This window comes from Corvus moneduloides, chromosome 4 (assembly GCF_009650955.1).
Source record: "Corvus moneduloides isolate bCorMon1 chromosome 4, bCorMon1.pri, whole genome shotgun sequence".
In the NCBI taxonomy this organism is placed as follows: domain Eukaryota; kingdom Metazoa; phylum Chordata; class Aves; order Passeriformes; family Corvidae; genus Corvus; species Corvus moneduloides.
Genome location: NC_045479.1, coordinates 42,164,114 through 42,179,654, shown reverse-complemented (window position 1 = coordinate 42,179,654; position 15,541 = coordinate 42,164,114). Strand labels below are relative to the sequence as shown.

Sequence of the window (15,541 nt, the reverse complement as noted above, 5' to 3'; positions counted from 1 at the left end):
GTGTTCTCAATTTAAAGCTGTGAATACTATGTTACTTTTTAAATAGTGCAGTTTTTTCATATCAGTCATGACCATTGAGGGACAAGCTGTTCCACACCTGTAGTTATTTGTACCACCATAAAATTGTGGCATACTAAAATTCAGTGAAATCTGCCTGGATCTCAATATTTTTAGAGTAGGAACTCCTTTATCTGCCTTTGAGATGCAAAAGAAAAAAAAATCATCCTCAGATTTCAATAGTTTATGTGTATGTGTTGACTTTTTGTTCCAGAAGTGGACATGAATGTTTTTTTAGTTTACCTGTCTGTTCTTGGGGAATGCAAATTTTTAATGTGGTCAGCTACTACAACCTCTACTTTTCTTCCTTTTCTTTTTTCTTACTTTCTATTCTTAACTGGCTCAAGACCCTTGCAGCCACCATCATAGTCTCCTGTCCTGCTCTAAACTTGCTTATGTTTTACCTTTGGATACCTCAAGTGACTCTATGATTTTCTCTGCATAGTTTTTGCATTTTTTCTTTTGTATAACGTACCAGAGTTGTCACAAGCATTTCACACCAGTTTTTTTCTCCTATCTTGTATTTTTTTCTGTAGTGTCTGTATGTAAGGAGATGACTTGCTGTAATGGGTCACATTATTCTCTTCTGCTGCAATTAGATTTTCATACAATGGCCACATCTCATACTTTTATACAAGCTTCTCCAGACCACTATGCCTTGTCTTCCCCTTTACATAAGGAACTAAGTGTTTTAAGAAGAATAGACAAACTATTCAAGACTTTTCACGGCCATTGCCATGTAACACTAAGAACTCATATGATTTATTCAGTAGTTAGCGTTTCCTGTCTTCGAAAATAAGACAACATGACCTCTACCTCACAAATATATTGTAACTATAAAACCCATTAATAATTTTAATTAGACCTATATATATATATATTCACACTTACTTGTATACAGGGGGTGAAATACTGACCATTTGATTTAGCTGTAGTTCCTGTGCCCCCAGACATCTGAGGCAGCTGTCTTCAGGAAATTAGAGGTAATAACTGAAGTGTGGCATGTTTGGGAGAAGGAAAAATTTGTGCAGATGAGAGTGGTGACACTACAGTATAAACGTGTCTTTGATATATTTTAGCTGGAATATGTAGCTTTTTTAAGAGTAGTTTGTAGAGTAAAAAATGATAAATAATGATTGTTATGGTAGCAGGTAGTTTTTGCAACAGACTGTCTTTACTTGTATAGATGCTGTTGCTGTGTCAGCTACAATTTCTGTTGGATTTGTAACTCAGCAGTTCTTTATGTGCTTTTAAGGTAAAAGATGGAGAAAAGTGGCAATGGGCCTGCTGTTCCAGCATAGTGATGTTTTCGTTGCATGCTTTTCAGCAGCGAATCATGTAGACATATTTTCTTTGTACAAATAACTTCCATTGTTTACCTATGCATGTAGGTGATGAATATTTGGCCATGTGATATCTAGCTATGTACAGGCTTTTCTAGTCATGTGGACTCAAAGATAATGATAATAGAATGTCTGACTTGTTCTCAGTTTGTTATAACTATGTTCACACTGTCACGACTTTCAGATGTATTTCCTCTCTTGTTCCTAGGTACTTGTATTCTGAATAAGTTCTGTTGCAGTGGCTCTAAGTAAAATAATAATGCAAGTAGAATTATTCATGGTGCTAGCTTAAATGTGTTAATTTTTAAAAATATTTTTTGCAGGTCTGTACTCAGGGTTTGTACCCTTTTGGTTACTGTCTTATTTAGTGACTCATTTACTCTTTTACTTAATGACTTAAAGGTGTTTTTCTTGAGTTGCAATAAATATTGAAGGATTGTATTTGGGGTCTGTTTGTACTTAACATTCATTTGGAATCTTATTATTGTTTTTAAAAACAGTGGTATTGCTACACACTTGTGATGTTTTCAATTTTTTAGTTTGGAAATGCTGGACAAAGTAGAGCCACCTACAATCCCTGAAGGCTATGCAATGTCAGTGGCATTTCACTGTTTGCTGGATCTTGTCCGTGGTATCACTACCATGATTGAAGGAGAGTTGGGAGAGGCAGAAACCGTCATTCAAACCACAACAGAGGCAACCTCGTTACCAGCACAGTCTTCAGAGCAAGAATTGCAGTCTGTTTCTGACCAATCAGAGAAAGAACTAGGTATCTGAAAATGCAAACGCTATATGAAATACAATTTTATAGAAAGCAGATTTTAAAATTTCATGCTTTTTTGCTTAAATTTATTGATTCTTATTTATATATAAAAACTTTCAATGAAGTGTTGGGGTTTTTTTTAATGGAACAGCAGTTCCATTAAAAAAATACTTGACTTGATGTTCTGCTTTTGGCTTAACACTGAGATCTAAGGTCACAAGAGACAATCTGACTGACAAAAATGGAGTTATGACCACATTAAAGAAAAATCTATTTCTAGTAACAAGATAAAAAGAATGTTTTAATGGAGAGATTTTAAGTAAAATTGCAGTATATAGAGGACTTCTTTAAAAGCAGAACTGATGTGAACTGAGGATTCTCTTTGTGGAACATACGACGAGTCTGTATAGCGGTGTGTATGTACAGAAAGACTTGTGTTTGAACAGTGAGTCGGGCTCGTGCCTCAGGAAGCCAAGACTCTGCAGCTGAAGTTTGAGCCGAGGCACCGGGACTGCCGAAAGGAGAGGAGGGGGAAGCAGAGGGCTTTGCCCTGGGCGCTGCCTTGGGAACCGGGAGCTCTCCGTGGTGCTGTGGAGCGCTGGCTCCACCCAGGGGCTTGGCATGGCCCGGTGGAGAAAGGGAGGCGTGCAAATGGGCTGGGCCGTTTGCTAGAATTAATTACAGAATTGTAATTAAATCTGTAATTATTAAATTACAGAAACAAAAAAGTTATGGAGAATTATAGATACCACGGGAGAGTATTTTTTACTTCACTGCAAAATTTCAGTGAGTTTCTTGTCCCACGTTTTTGCATTTCTGAATGTTTATTTTTATAGACGAAGATGAAAAATGGCCATATATACACCACGGTAAGATGGATTTTGGTGGGTTTTTTGGCGCTATTTAGAAAAAGCATTGTACTAGTGACTTTTTTTTACCTCAGAAAATGTTACTTTATAATGCAAGCTGTTTAAATAATACTGGTGTGAGTGTGTTTCTTTATGCACGTATATCTGGCTGTGTAAACATAAATACAAAAACACACTTTAAAAGATGCAGTAGCAAGCATTTTGTTTGTGATACTACTGTGTTTCTGCTATAAAAAAGTTTATATATTTCTTTTAAGTTAGCAGAGCTGTCTGGGAAGAGATGGTGAACGCTTGTTGGTGTGGTCTTCTGGCTGCTCTATCCCTCCTACTTGATGCAAGGTATCTGGTCTTTCATGTCTCTTGATTTTTCTAAGTTGATATTCCAAGCTATATTTCAAACTGGCTTTTGATACCAGTTGAATTGACAATTGTCAGTGTAAGTGCTGTTCATGGCATCTGAGCAGTCAGGTTTGTGGCTTAGACTGAATGAGTAAATGACACAGAAGTCTCCAGAAGTCCAACATCATCAACCTTTAATGTATTTCAGTATAGAACAATTAATTGCATTTTCAAAGTGTTGCATTGAAACGATTTAAATTATCTTTATTTCTTTTTACTTTGCCTGCGTGTTTCAACATATTGAAGTGATTCCATGTCCTGATTACTGCAGATAAGAGACTAAGTAATGTCTTGGTACTTGTTAGTACTATCTAATCTTTAAAGTGGGAAAGCTTTTTACTATATAATGACCGTGGTAAATTAACTGTCTCCTTCAAAGAGCCTTTTGTTATCAAACACCATTTCCTGAAATTAATTTTAAATATCTTCTCATAGTCTCATTTACCAAGTCACTGAGAAGTAAAGTCCAATTTTGTAGGAAGTAGTTGTAGTTTGTAGTTCTGAAGAATTTTGTTGATTGGTTATTCTTGTTCTTCAATATTTATAGTGTTAATGGGTTTAAAGTATACATTCTCATGGCTTCCAGTTTTGGTTAGCTGCCTGCTTCTGTGCTCTGTATTAATTCTTGCTGAACAATGTGTACTCTTTCAGCACTGATGAAGCTGCCACTGAAAATATTCTAAAAGCAGAATTGACCATGGCTGCACTTTGTGGAAGACTGGGTCTTGTAACATCAAGAGATGCCTTTATCACTGCCATTTGCAAAGGATCCTTGCCTCCTCACTATGCCCTTACTGTATTAAACAGCACAACTGCAGCTCTGTCCAGCAAATGTAAATATATAAATTTTTCTTAATTGTGTTTTTTTTGTATCATCCTCTAAACACAAATTTTTTCAGGATGTGATTCCAAAGACATGCAGCTGTAGTATTTGGCTATATTAAAGTAAGTTAGAATCCTCAGACAGCACCTACATCACCTGCTTTCCAGAACTGGTTAGTCTTGCAGCATTTGCTGAGTATCATTCTGATCAACCTAAAACTTCCTGAATGCTTAGCATATGTCAGAAATTCAAATTCTAAGGAGATCTGTCTACCATTGTAAAGATCTGTTAGGATGTGTAATTAAGGCATTCAAAATCTGAAAAGGTCTCTGGGCAACTTGGATTCTAAAGCTTTGGCTAGAACATCCTGCATTTGTGATGTACTACAGTCTTTTCCACAATTGTCTAGTGATGGTAATACTTACTGCTTAAGTAGAAGATCTAAGTTCTGGGCTCTATTCAGCCTACAAAAAGCTGAATTGATGTGTCCCACATCTTGAGAGAATGTTGTAATTCATAGTATTTGCCAGTTGAGGATGTACTCTGTTTCTAACTTTGAAAGTGAATTGCTACTTACTAAGAAAGGCAACTACCTGAAAAATAGACAGATGAATCTAACATTAGATCTCCTAATATAAAACAAAAATATCTTACTCTGGGAACAAGGACCAGCACCCTTAATTCAGTCCAGTGTACCAGCTAAGTGTATTATTAGATTGTAAGTCTGTGAAGGAGTGTGCACGACTGAGCTACACAAATATCTATAGAAACAAAGCAGGGAACCTCAGTTATTTTATATCAGTTGCTCTTCTTTTTACAAGTGAGTTATAAAATTGGTGTCCTGAAGTCTCATATTGGAAAAATATCATGATACAGCATTGATGACACCTTCATTTTCTGAGTGCACTACTACAATGGTAGCACACAGTGATACCATTTACACACAATTACTACCAAAATCTGAGTTGAGACAGTTTTGTGCTCAGATCTTAAGCATAAATATTTCAGTCTTGACATAAAATATATGAATGTATTGCAAGCAATACCTAATAGAGGAATTGCTGGATCTTTAACTCTCTAGGGCAATGGCATAGTAATCTAAATATGACTAAAGGTCTCAAAGTGGGGTACGTTAAAGCTAATACTGTAAAAAAAATTCTCTAGAGTGTATTTGCCAGAAGATGGTTCTTACTACAAGTAAATACTGGATTTTAAATTTAGATTTTTTTTTTTTTTTTTTTTTCTTTTCAATTTTCCTCCAGCATATTCCATTCAGGGACAGAATGTTCAAATGATTAGTCCTTCAAGCGAGTCTCACCAGCAGGTTGTAGCAGTGGGGCAACCCTTAGCTCTTCAGCCACAGGGAACAGTTATGGTAAGTACAGTTTGTAAGTGATCTTACTTCGCTTAACTACTTCTTCCTGCATCTTAATGTGTCTCAAAAACAGGCTACAGATAAACAGCATTCTTACAAATAATGGCCATCTTAACTAATTGTCCTAAGGTTTTAATTTGGAACAGCACCGGACAGTAAAGTTCTCTAATAGCAAAGAAGTCTTAGTCTTGTTTTTTTCTGACTTTTAGCTCAGAAGTTCCCATCCATTCCATTTGGAAAACTCTAGATCTCATCTGTGTTATGTGCCTGTGTGTGAAGGTTCACTTAAGATAAACTGATTTTGTGGAGATAATGCAATTAAGCTGGAGTACTTGAACTTGCGTTTTTGATAATAATGTGAAACTGAGAGGAGAGGGCAGTGATCAAATCATAGAATCATAGAATGGTTTGGGTTGGAAAAGGGACCTTAAAGATCATCTAGTTCCAAACCCCTGGTGATGTGCAGGCACACCTTCCACTAGACTGGCTTGCTCAGAGCCCCATCCAGCCTGGCCTTGAACATTCCCAGGGATGGGGCATCTACAACTTCCCTGGGCAACCTGTTCCAGTGCCTCACCAGCCTCACAGTAAAGAATTCTTTCCTAATACCAAAACCTATTTTCTTTCAGTTTGAACCCATTCCTTCTTGTCTTGTCACTACGTGCTCTTGTAAATAGTCTTGCCCCATTCGTCCTTGAAGTTCCCTTCAGGTACTGGAAGGCTGCAATTCAGTCATCCCTATGCCTTTTCTTTTCCAGGCTGAACAATCCCAATTCTCTCAGCCTTTCCTTATAGGAGGGGTGTTCCACCCCTCTAAACATCCTGGTGGCCCTCCAACAGATCAATGTCCTTCCTGTGTTGGGGACCTCAGAGCTGGATGCAGCACTCAAGTACTCATCTACAGCCCCACCAAGATAAGACTGAGAGAAGGAGGAGAGATACTGAACTACTTCTCTAAAAAAATATATTTCACTAGTGCAAACAAAGTGCAATCTTGAAGCACTTCAGTAAAAATTGGAAGTTTGCTAGAAACACTATCATTGTGGAATGATAAAAATTGTGTGGCTATTTGGTTGTTGTTGTTTTTTTTTTTCATAGTTGACATCAAAAAATATCCAGTGTATGAGGACATTACTCAACTTAGCTCACTTCCATGGAGCTGTTCTTGGTACATCGTGGCAACTTGTCCTGGCTACTCTTCAGGTATCACAGGAAATATTTATGCCTTGCTGTTATGCATTGGTGTTTTGCTGTGATTGGGTTTTCAGTTGCTCAGTGAGCAATAGAAGCAGCTTTGATTCTTCTCATGGTGTACTGTGAATTGCCTTGAATAAGTACTGTAGCGTTTCTCTTGAGTTCTGTTTGGCTGGAAGGTTGGTGGCTAGCTTCAGTATAATGCTAATTTCTTCTCTGCCTGAAAAGGTTTTTCTGCTGAAAATGATCCTTTTGTATTTTTCAGCATCTTGTGTGGATTCTGGGACTGAAGCCTAGTGTTGGGGGTGCATTAAAACCTGGAAGAGCTGTGGAAGGGCCCAGCACAGTAAGCGTGATTGTTTTTCACTTAATGATTATGCAGTATTTTCTATTGCAATCTGTAAGACATATTTCTGTCTTTTTTTCAAGGTTCTGACTACAGCAGTTATGACTGATCTGCCATCTATATCCAGCATGATTTCAAAGCTTTTTGAAAACTCACAGTAAGAAACCTTATCTTATAAGTAAAATAATGTCTGTATATCAAACTCAACAGTGTTTTGATAGCAGTTATTTTTCAGGTACCTTGACGATGTGTCTTTACATCACCTAATAAATGCCCTTTGCTCCTTGTCTCTGGAAGCCATGGATATGGCCTATGGAAACAATAAGGTATAAAAAGACTTGTTTATTTTCTTTTTAGATGTTTTTGTGAAACAGGCAGAAGACTTGTACATTTATTCTTTAAGATAACTATTTCTAATACTAAAAACAGTAATACCTTTGATGCTCTAGATTAAAAAATTAATTGTGAGCCAGAGAATGTCTTGTTTTCAATGGTTCATACAGCTACTAAATTCTCTGAACATCCTCATTGTGTTCCTGTGCTTTTTGTTAATTAAGGAATGTCATGTGTTTCCATTAATAAGATTGTGGGTGGATGAAACTTTTAAAAACCCTTATAATTTCAGAGGTTAGGGATGCTGAGTAGCACAGTATGTTCTGTGAGATGCTCATTTTCATTTCAATTTTCTCATACAATATACTTCAGAGAAAGCCTGAAAATTAGATATTAAAAAACCTGATAAGTCATATTTACTTGGGAAAACCATAATATTAATGTTAGCTTCAGTAAACAACCTTTAGCCCAGAAAGGTTAAAAACCCTGTGATTGGGTAAGATTGAATATATATTCTTCTAGTAATAATTAATCCCAGAGGAGAGTTTCTGAAAGTTTGTCCTTAATCTGTTACACTACAGATAACGAAGGCAGAAAACACATTTTACAATATTTTACTATTACAGCAACAGATAGTGAACTAAAAAAAACAAAGTTTGTGTTTAAAATCAGTTGAAAATTAGAAAAAGAAATCAGCAGAAATGGGAAGACAGAGTAATTTCAGTGCAACAGTCATTTTGACTATATGTTGATTTAAAAAAAACGTGAAATTGAAAGAAGCTTACCAGAAATATTTGAATATGTGTTTGATGAATAAGAAATTTATCATATTCCTCCAGAGCATTTATGAAGCAAATGAAAGATGAAGAATTAGGGTATTATGAAATGAAATATTCCAGATTGTTTGTTCACATATAATTTTAACTTGAAAAGTTGCAATGGGGGAAAAGGCTGTTCTGCTAGTTAAACACGTTATAACGCTGGTTGGAGGGAGGACTGTGCAAACGCGAGTTTTGCCAGGACCGTCAGTGCTCCGGTTTCTGTCAGGCTGCTGCCCCTGTGTGGCTTCTCCTGCGGCACTGCGCTTGCTGCGGGAGCGTCCCAGCCTTCGCGGCCTGTGGGACGAGCTGCACCTTAATTTAGAAATTATCCCCTAGCAAAATGCTCTCGCCTTGCCTCAGTTACCTCAAAGTCATGCCTTCAAATTCTATTTTATTAAGGAACCATCACTTTTTGCTGTTGCTAAATTACTGGAAACGGGACTAGTTAACATGCGCAGGATTGAGATTCTTTGGAGACCTCTGACCGGTCATCTTCTGGAGGTAACTAATGGCTTTTATCACTTGTACTAGAATTTGGTCTGTTTTAATGAAGATCTTGTGGAAATACGTTTTCAACGTTTAATTTAAAATAAAAAATTCTAAGTTGTAATTATATATTTTTGGTTTAGGTGCTTTATTTTTGCAACTCGAATGCATTATGATTTGAATTTAAAAGTGAATTTAATATTTAGGTTACAGTGTTTTAATATCTCTTGCTGACTTTGTCTTTATGGTGCCATCAGTCTTTATATGTTTTTGACACAGCAATGTTTAAAAAGATCAAGTAATTGTACTTCATATAATTGTTGTAATTAAGGTAGCACAAGCACGTTTTACTGTTTCACCCAGTACAAATATTTAGGAAGATTCTGAGATAGATTGAAGCCAAGAGATTAACTGAGAAAGAGTTGAATTTTTTTTTTTTTTAAATATTTAAGCTAACATTTGAATGCTTTCTTTAAGAGAATACTGTTCAAATATAAAAATATGTCATAATCCTATTTCAATTGCTTTAGTATTGTAACTTCAACGCAAAAAATATACTTCATCAAGGAAAAAATCATATGTTTTGAATTGAAAACTAAAAACAGGTGATTGAATGTAATTGTAGTTTTAATTCTCTACACAAGTATATAGGAGAGTAAAATGTAAGAGCAGGGTTTAAGAGTGGGTAAAGGAAAAGGCTTTTCTTCCTCATATTTCAGAATGTATCAGACACTTCCTTAGCACCAGTGCATTATTTCAACTAATATCAAGGGTTGGCCATCTCTATTTATAGAAGCCACATATTGCTTTATCTAGGAGAAAAAATTTGGATACTTCTGGGTTTAAAGTCGTAAAGTACAGGCATCTCTTTCTCTTGTCTATTTTTTTGCCCTACAAGACAATAAGGTTCACCATCCACATCTTGAGATATCTAGGGAGCAGTCTGTTTCAGTCTGTTACCTGGGCATTGCAGATAATATGCCACTGTTTTGTAGGAAATACAGAGTCTTTCATTTTCTTTCAAAGTACTGCCTTATTTCCTTTTAAACCTAAGTTGCTGAGGTACAATAAGGAAGGAGGAAACATCAGCTATAATTCAATTAAAAACAGCCTGTGGAAATAACTCGTTCCCTGGTTCTGGAACTGGTTATCTGGACAGAATCAGAGCATGAAGTACTTAAAATTCTTTATTTTATATAAAGTTTTAAAAATGTAAGTAAATCAGGAGAGTGGCTATTTACTGTCTGCATTTTTAAAAATTAAGCTAGCTCTTCTACATTGTCCTCCTTTTCAGTTTGGCTAGTGGTTGATAAGAGAAAGGTCCACCAGTAAAAGCCTTATGATCCTGCCTTGGACTTGACTCTGGGTTCTCACGCCATCAGAGCTAGGGCTGGAAGGGTGGGTGGGAATAACTGTGTAGAGGTCAATGAAACTGTACACTTCCCATATTAGTTTGAGGGGAATGTGTACAGCACAGTTCATACTAGCTATCTATGAAATGAATATGCACAATGTTTGTAATTTTTATATTCTAAAGAAAAGCAATTAGCAAAAGTTGTTAAGCTTAGAGAATTTAGAGACAAAGAGAAGTGAAGGTATGCATTTGAAACTCAAGTTTAAAGATGCTCCCTATTGCTTTGTCAAGTTTTAAAAATAATGGAGTGTAAGGCTTATTTTACTTTCAATATGTAGTTACTTTTTGTCTTGGAGAGTGTAGAAGACACTTTCTGGCTACTGTCATGTTCCTCACTTGATTACATTAAGCAGTATGAGAAACTTCCAGTTTTGTAGTAGCTTTAGGTTAAGTTAAACCTGAGAGACTCAGGCATTTATTGAAGGGTTGTTTGGTGCTTTTTAATCAATCATTTTCAGAATTAGCAGTTAGTTTATTAATTTTGGAAAATTTATTGACTTGAATTATATATGTAACTTTCATTATGTTTCCTTCTGTGTCTTTCACTGCTTCCTATTGCTTCCTTATTCAGAAGGTATGTCTATCCAAATGATAAATTTCTTTTTTTATTATGAAACCAAATTTTATCATTAGAGTTCTGTTGTATTATTCTTAGACTACTGTATGTACATTCTAATATAATTACAATACCAATTTTTAATATCTTAGATATGTTGAAATCTTGGTTAAATAAAAGTGACTTTAAACAAAACATTGCTTTGTTTTCAGGTCTGTCAGCATCCCAACTCCAGAATGAGAGAATGGGGAGCAGAAGCTTTAACTTCTCTCATTAAAGCAGGACTGACATTCAGACATGATCCTCCATTATCTCAAAATCAGGTAAAGTAAGTTTAAGAGCAGATGCTTTTCTCCTTCATTGATAAAGCAACTTTACTATTTGAGTTTATAAGGTCTATAGCTGTAACATTCAGATGTAACTATTGAGAAACACCACATGCATTCTAATAAAGTATCCTCCTTCATTTTTCAAATACCTAACAACGAGTGGTGCTTGCATATTATGTCCATTTCTTAGAAAAAATTATGGGTCGCCCTTAAGAGTGCAAACCAGAATGTTTAGAAGTATATATGTGATGCTATGGCAGGTAAAAAATGTGTTGCCTAACCTTCTAAATTACAGCTGTTCAATTAATGATAAATAAAACACTTTAATATTTTTATTGAGGCTCATTGGATAGTTTTTCCAAGGTCTCTTGAGTAGGGAGCTGAGTGTAGCCCTGTTGAGTGAGCATAAAGTTGCATGACACTTTTTATGCAACTGTAACAGCATCTGTAGCTACTTCCTGAGGAACCTGGAGAGCAGGAGCCAGGAAAGTAGATTTTCTGCAGAGATCCTTTATGTTCTGAATTTGAGCATTAGTGAGTGAACTACTGAATTAGTTCAATGAATCTTTAATTTGTACTGTATGTTTTCTCTTCACATAAAAATACTTAAGAATCAGTTAAATGTTAGCATCCTTAATATGCTTTACTGTTTACTTTTAGAGACTGCAGTTGCTTTTATTGAATCCACTAAAGGAGCTGTCAAACATTAGTCATCCTGACATCAGGATCAAGCAGTTGGAGTGTGTGCTGCAGATTTTACAGAGTCAGGGTGACAGCTTAGGACCTGGTTGGCCATTGGTGCTTGGAGTCATGGGGGCAATCCAAAGTGATCAGGGGTAAGTGGTAGAAATAAAACATTAAACTCATGTAAGATAACAGTAGAAACAATTCTGCTTGTATTTTTGTACTTTAATAGCCACTTCAATAATCATAGTTTCATTGTAATTTTTGGCTTGTGAAAAACTTTACTCAACAAAAATACACTTTTTAATTCTTCCTGAAGCAACTTTATTTTACTGAATTAATCTTCCAAAAGACCAGAATATTATTCCACTCTCTGTTCTCCTGTGGCCAGTATGCAGTATACACTGAGGAGTACTCAGTGCGCCATTTCATTTGATCTTGACCATCTGGTGGACACACTGGTGCTTGCCAATAATTCTGTGTGAATCAGCTGTTGCTCAGAGTATCTATTGTTTCTTTTTCTTCTTAAATCTTCCAGTAGTCTCTAGTGTGTATCTTCTGATTGCTCTCTTTTTCTTGAAGCCTTCCTACCTAAATGGTTGCTGTAGCAGAAGGATGGACGATTATTTACTGGCTGTGGGTGAATCCCTTGACTAACAAAATTGACTCTGTTGCCAGCAGAGATGGACTTGTTCTCTGCCCACAAAGGAAAGTGGGAGATGAACTTGCAAGGAGTTTTTTTGAAATGAGCAGTGAATTGAACATCTGACTTTGCAACTGTAAGCACAAAGAATTATACCCACACACTCAAACCAGATTTATTATTTTTTTAGGTGCTAGTCAAGACTAGCAGCAGGATAGGTCATCATATAACTCTAGTGTCAGTAGAATTCTCCTTGGCATATCTCTCATTTTGTCCCACCTTAACTTTAGTCTTCTGGCCATATAAAAACCTCCTAAAGCCCCTTCAAGTGCTTGAAGGATTTTGCTCTTGGACCAGCATTGTTTGCTCTGGTGGTAGTACATACCAAAATTCCCTAGGATTTTGGCACTTGGTTGTGAGCATCCTCTTTTTGGTAACTAAGCTTGCTTTATTTGTTGTTTCCACACTTGGTGCAATGTGTTCCTGCATGCCTTTTGATTTTCATTGTTGTTAGTAATGGATGAGAACCAACACAAATTCCTTCCCAAGACAGTCTTCAGATCCCATTAAATCTCAAACCCATATCTCACTGGCCGATACCTCAAGCTGTTACTAACATCTTGTGTTATATCGTAGTCTCCTGCTACAAAGCATATGGCATAATCTACTTCAACTACATAGCACTGTTTGTCCACATCATATTAACTACAGTAGGAAAAAATTAAGCATGCTTCCTTTTCCTCAAGAAAGAACTTAATTTCTTACCTAAGTTACAGCTGTGAGCACAAGATGCAGATACTGTTATCGTACTTTAAATATTAACTTACTGACCACAAGACTTCCTTCACAAGTGTCTTCCCTCTGCTCAGTGAACATCCTGGATTCCAGGACAGAAATCTATTTACCTTCCTGGAGAACTACTTTCCAGGCTGTTACAAATACAGAAAATGCTGTCTTGAAAGCCATTGATACTTTGGTCACTTCTGGGTTGTACAGTACTAGCCTGCCAAACAAAAGGAAGCCTGTCTTTGAAGACTTTTTCGATGGAAAGCCTCTGTTTATTTTAAGCATGGATAAAGCCCTATACAATCTTAAGATTTTTCACTAAGCTTAAGTTTCTTCCGTTTATAGTTACCATTTGTGGTCACCTATAACACCAACAGTTCTACAATTTGAAGAGTTTTATTGCTGTTGCTACTTGCATGAGGGGCTTCAAAACCTTTCTTCAAACACATAGTAGTGTGGGACATTAGTTGGAAAAACTGTTTTGAATTTGTTCTTGTAACCTTGCATTTGAAGTTTAGAAAGAGAGGTTACTTTCCCATTAACTAAATACTTCGAAGTGAGTAGTGGAATTGTACTATGATTTCCTGCTTCTTTCCCTTTTCTCTTAAGAGTCCTTGAAGTTACATGCCTTTGAAACTTTGTAGTGGAGGCGGAACTGCAGCAGTTTTGGGTCTGTTTCACTTTGTAGACTCCTGTAATGAGTATGGGGGAAAGTATTGTGTGAGCAGATCCTGTATTGGTACAGTAATGATAAATACTTTGATCTTACATGGTAGGATGGATGTTTCTCTGCAGTATGCATCATATTAGAGAATTATTAGTTATACCATTACTGTCCATGTGAAGTTTCTTGTGTCTTCCTCTGGTTTCTGTATTATATTGGCTCTTATAATACAGTGGAAATGAGCCACCTCTGATTTTGATCTTGAATTAATCAGAAAAAAACCCTGCATTTGTAATTCTGAAATAGGTAACTGACATATCTATAGTCTGAAATTCTCTTCTGGGATATATATCCTGAAGGACATCAAGTTTCTGTATTACAAAGATTTGAAATTATTTATGTTATACATTAAACACTGAAAAAACCCTGCAGTGAAATTTAAATGCAGCTTCCCTATTTTGTGTTATCTGCACTCTACCACTCCTTTTGATTCATTCATTTTGTCTATCACTAAACAAGATTTTAGTCGTAAATGGCCTTGCTGCTTCTGAGAACTCCTTTCAAACCTTTTGTGTACTATATTTTTATGTTTCTATTAAGAATCTAATTCTGAAGGCAAAGTAATGATTAAGGATCTATTTAATGGCAGATATTTTGAAAAGTTTTTGTCTGATCTAATGTAGTATTGAAGCAAGTAAGACTACTGTTATGTTAGCATGCATCTTTCCTAATAAATAAAAACACATTTTGCCCACCTCTTTGGCATACTTGAAGTAATTTGTGACTGCTGATACAAGAAATTCTTCAGAACAGCTTACTCTTTGGAAGATTTTCATGCTTAAATTAAGCTTTATTTTGTCCATTGTGGCTTTTTTATAGTGTTCTGGCTAACACATTTGAACTAACAAGTTTTAGAACTCTTAAGACAGAGAAGCTGACTTCATTATATAAAATTAGCTAAGGACCACTGGAAAGTCTAAACTTCAAGTCCACTAGGTAGTTAACATGGAGTAAAATACTTCATTAGAATTTCAAGCTTCAACTTAAAGTTATATCCCAAAAAACCCATTTAAAATGGTGTAAATTGTTCTCAAAAACATTACATTAATTTTTTTCTTTTTGTATTTAATAATACTGTCTCCTGTATTGTATTCAAAACATTTCTGTGCTCTTGAAGAAATGTGAAATGAATGTGTGTGTCTGCTTTGTTGTTATTTTGTTTTTTTAAGAGAGTCCTTAATACGGACTGCATTCCAGTGTCTTCAGCTGGTTGTGACAGACTTCCTTCCTACAATGCCATGTACTTGTCTGCAGATAGTTGTTGAAGTTGCAGGAAGCTTTGGACTTCACAATCAAGAGCTAAATATTAGCTTAACTTCCATTGGTTTGCTGGTGAGTTTTTTATTAACCTACAGTGATGCTGCTTCTGGCTTTCATTTTTTTCTTTTCTTTTTTTAATGCAAACTTATCTGTAGTCAGTTATACAAATGAAAGCCACAACCTAGCTTTTGGGTACTTACTGAACTCCCATGCTGTCATTTGGAATCATAGGTAAATTGAGAGAGCACAACTTACTTTTAATCTGCATGATTCCAGGCTTAGTAAAAGAAATAGAATTGCACTGTAACCATATTCATCAGTATCTTATTTTTAATA

General features: G+C 35.9%; 1 protein-coding gene across 5 annotated transcripts in view; it reads left to right on the top strand.

Moving 5' to 3' along the window:
• The window catches only part of MON2 (MON2 homolog, regulator of endosome-to-Golgi trafficking), a 67,524-nt gene that overhangs the window by 28,171 nt on the left and 23,812 nt on the right, over positions 1-15,541 (top strand). For 3 of the 5 annotated variants that reach the window (XM_032106211.1, XM_032106209.1, XM_032106213.1), the window contains exons 12-24: positions 1,940-2,169; positions 3,290-3,371; positions 4,083-4,264; positions 5,517-5,629; positions 6,728-6,832; positions 7,089-7,169; positions 7,253-7,326; positions 7,405-7,495; positions 8,723-8,824; positions 10,795-10,797; positions 10,992-11,102; positions 11,769-11,944; positions 15,115-15,277. In XM_032106211.1, coding sequence (XP_031962102.1) covers positions 1,940-2,169; positions 3,290-3,371; positions 4,083-4,264; positions 5,517-5,629; positions 6,728-6,832; positions 7,089-7,169; positions 7,253-7,326; positions 7,405-7,495; positions 8,723-8,824; positions 10,795-10,797; positions 10,992-11,102; positions 11,769-11,944; positions 15,115-15,277 — 1,513 coding nt within the window. The remainder of the gene's footprint in view (positions 1-1,939; positions 2,170-3,289; positions 3,372-4,082; positions 4,265-5,516; positions 5,630-6,727; positions 6,833-7,088; positions 7,170-7,252; positions 7,327-7,404; positions 7,496-8,722; positions 8,825-10,794; positions 10,798-10,991; positions 11,103-11,768; positions 11,945-15,114; positions 15,278-15,541) is intronic. The other 2 variants (XM_032106212.1, XM_032106210.1) reach the window with 1 other exon arrangement.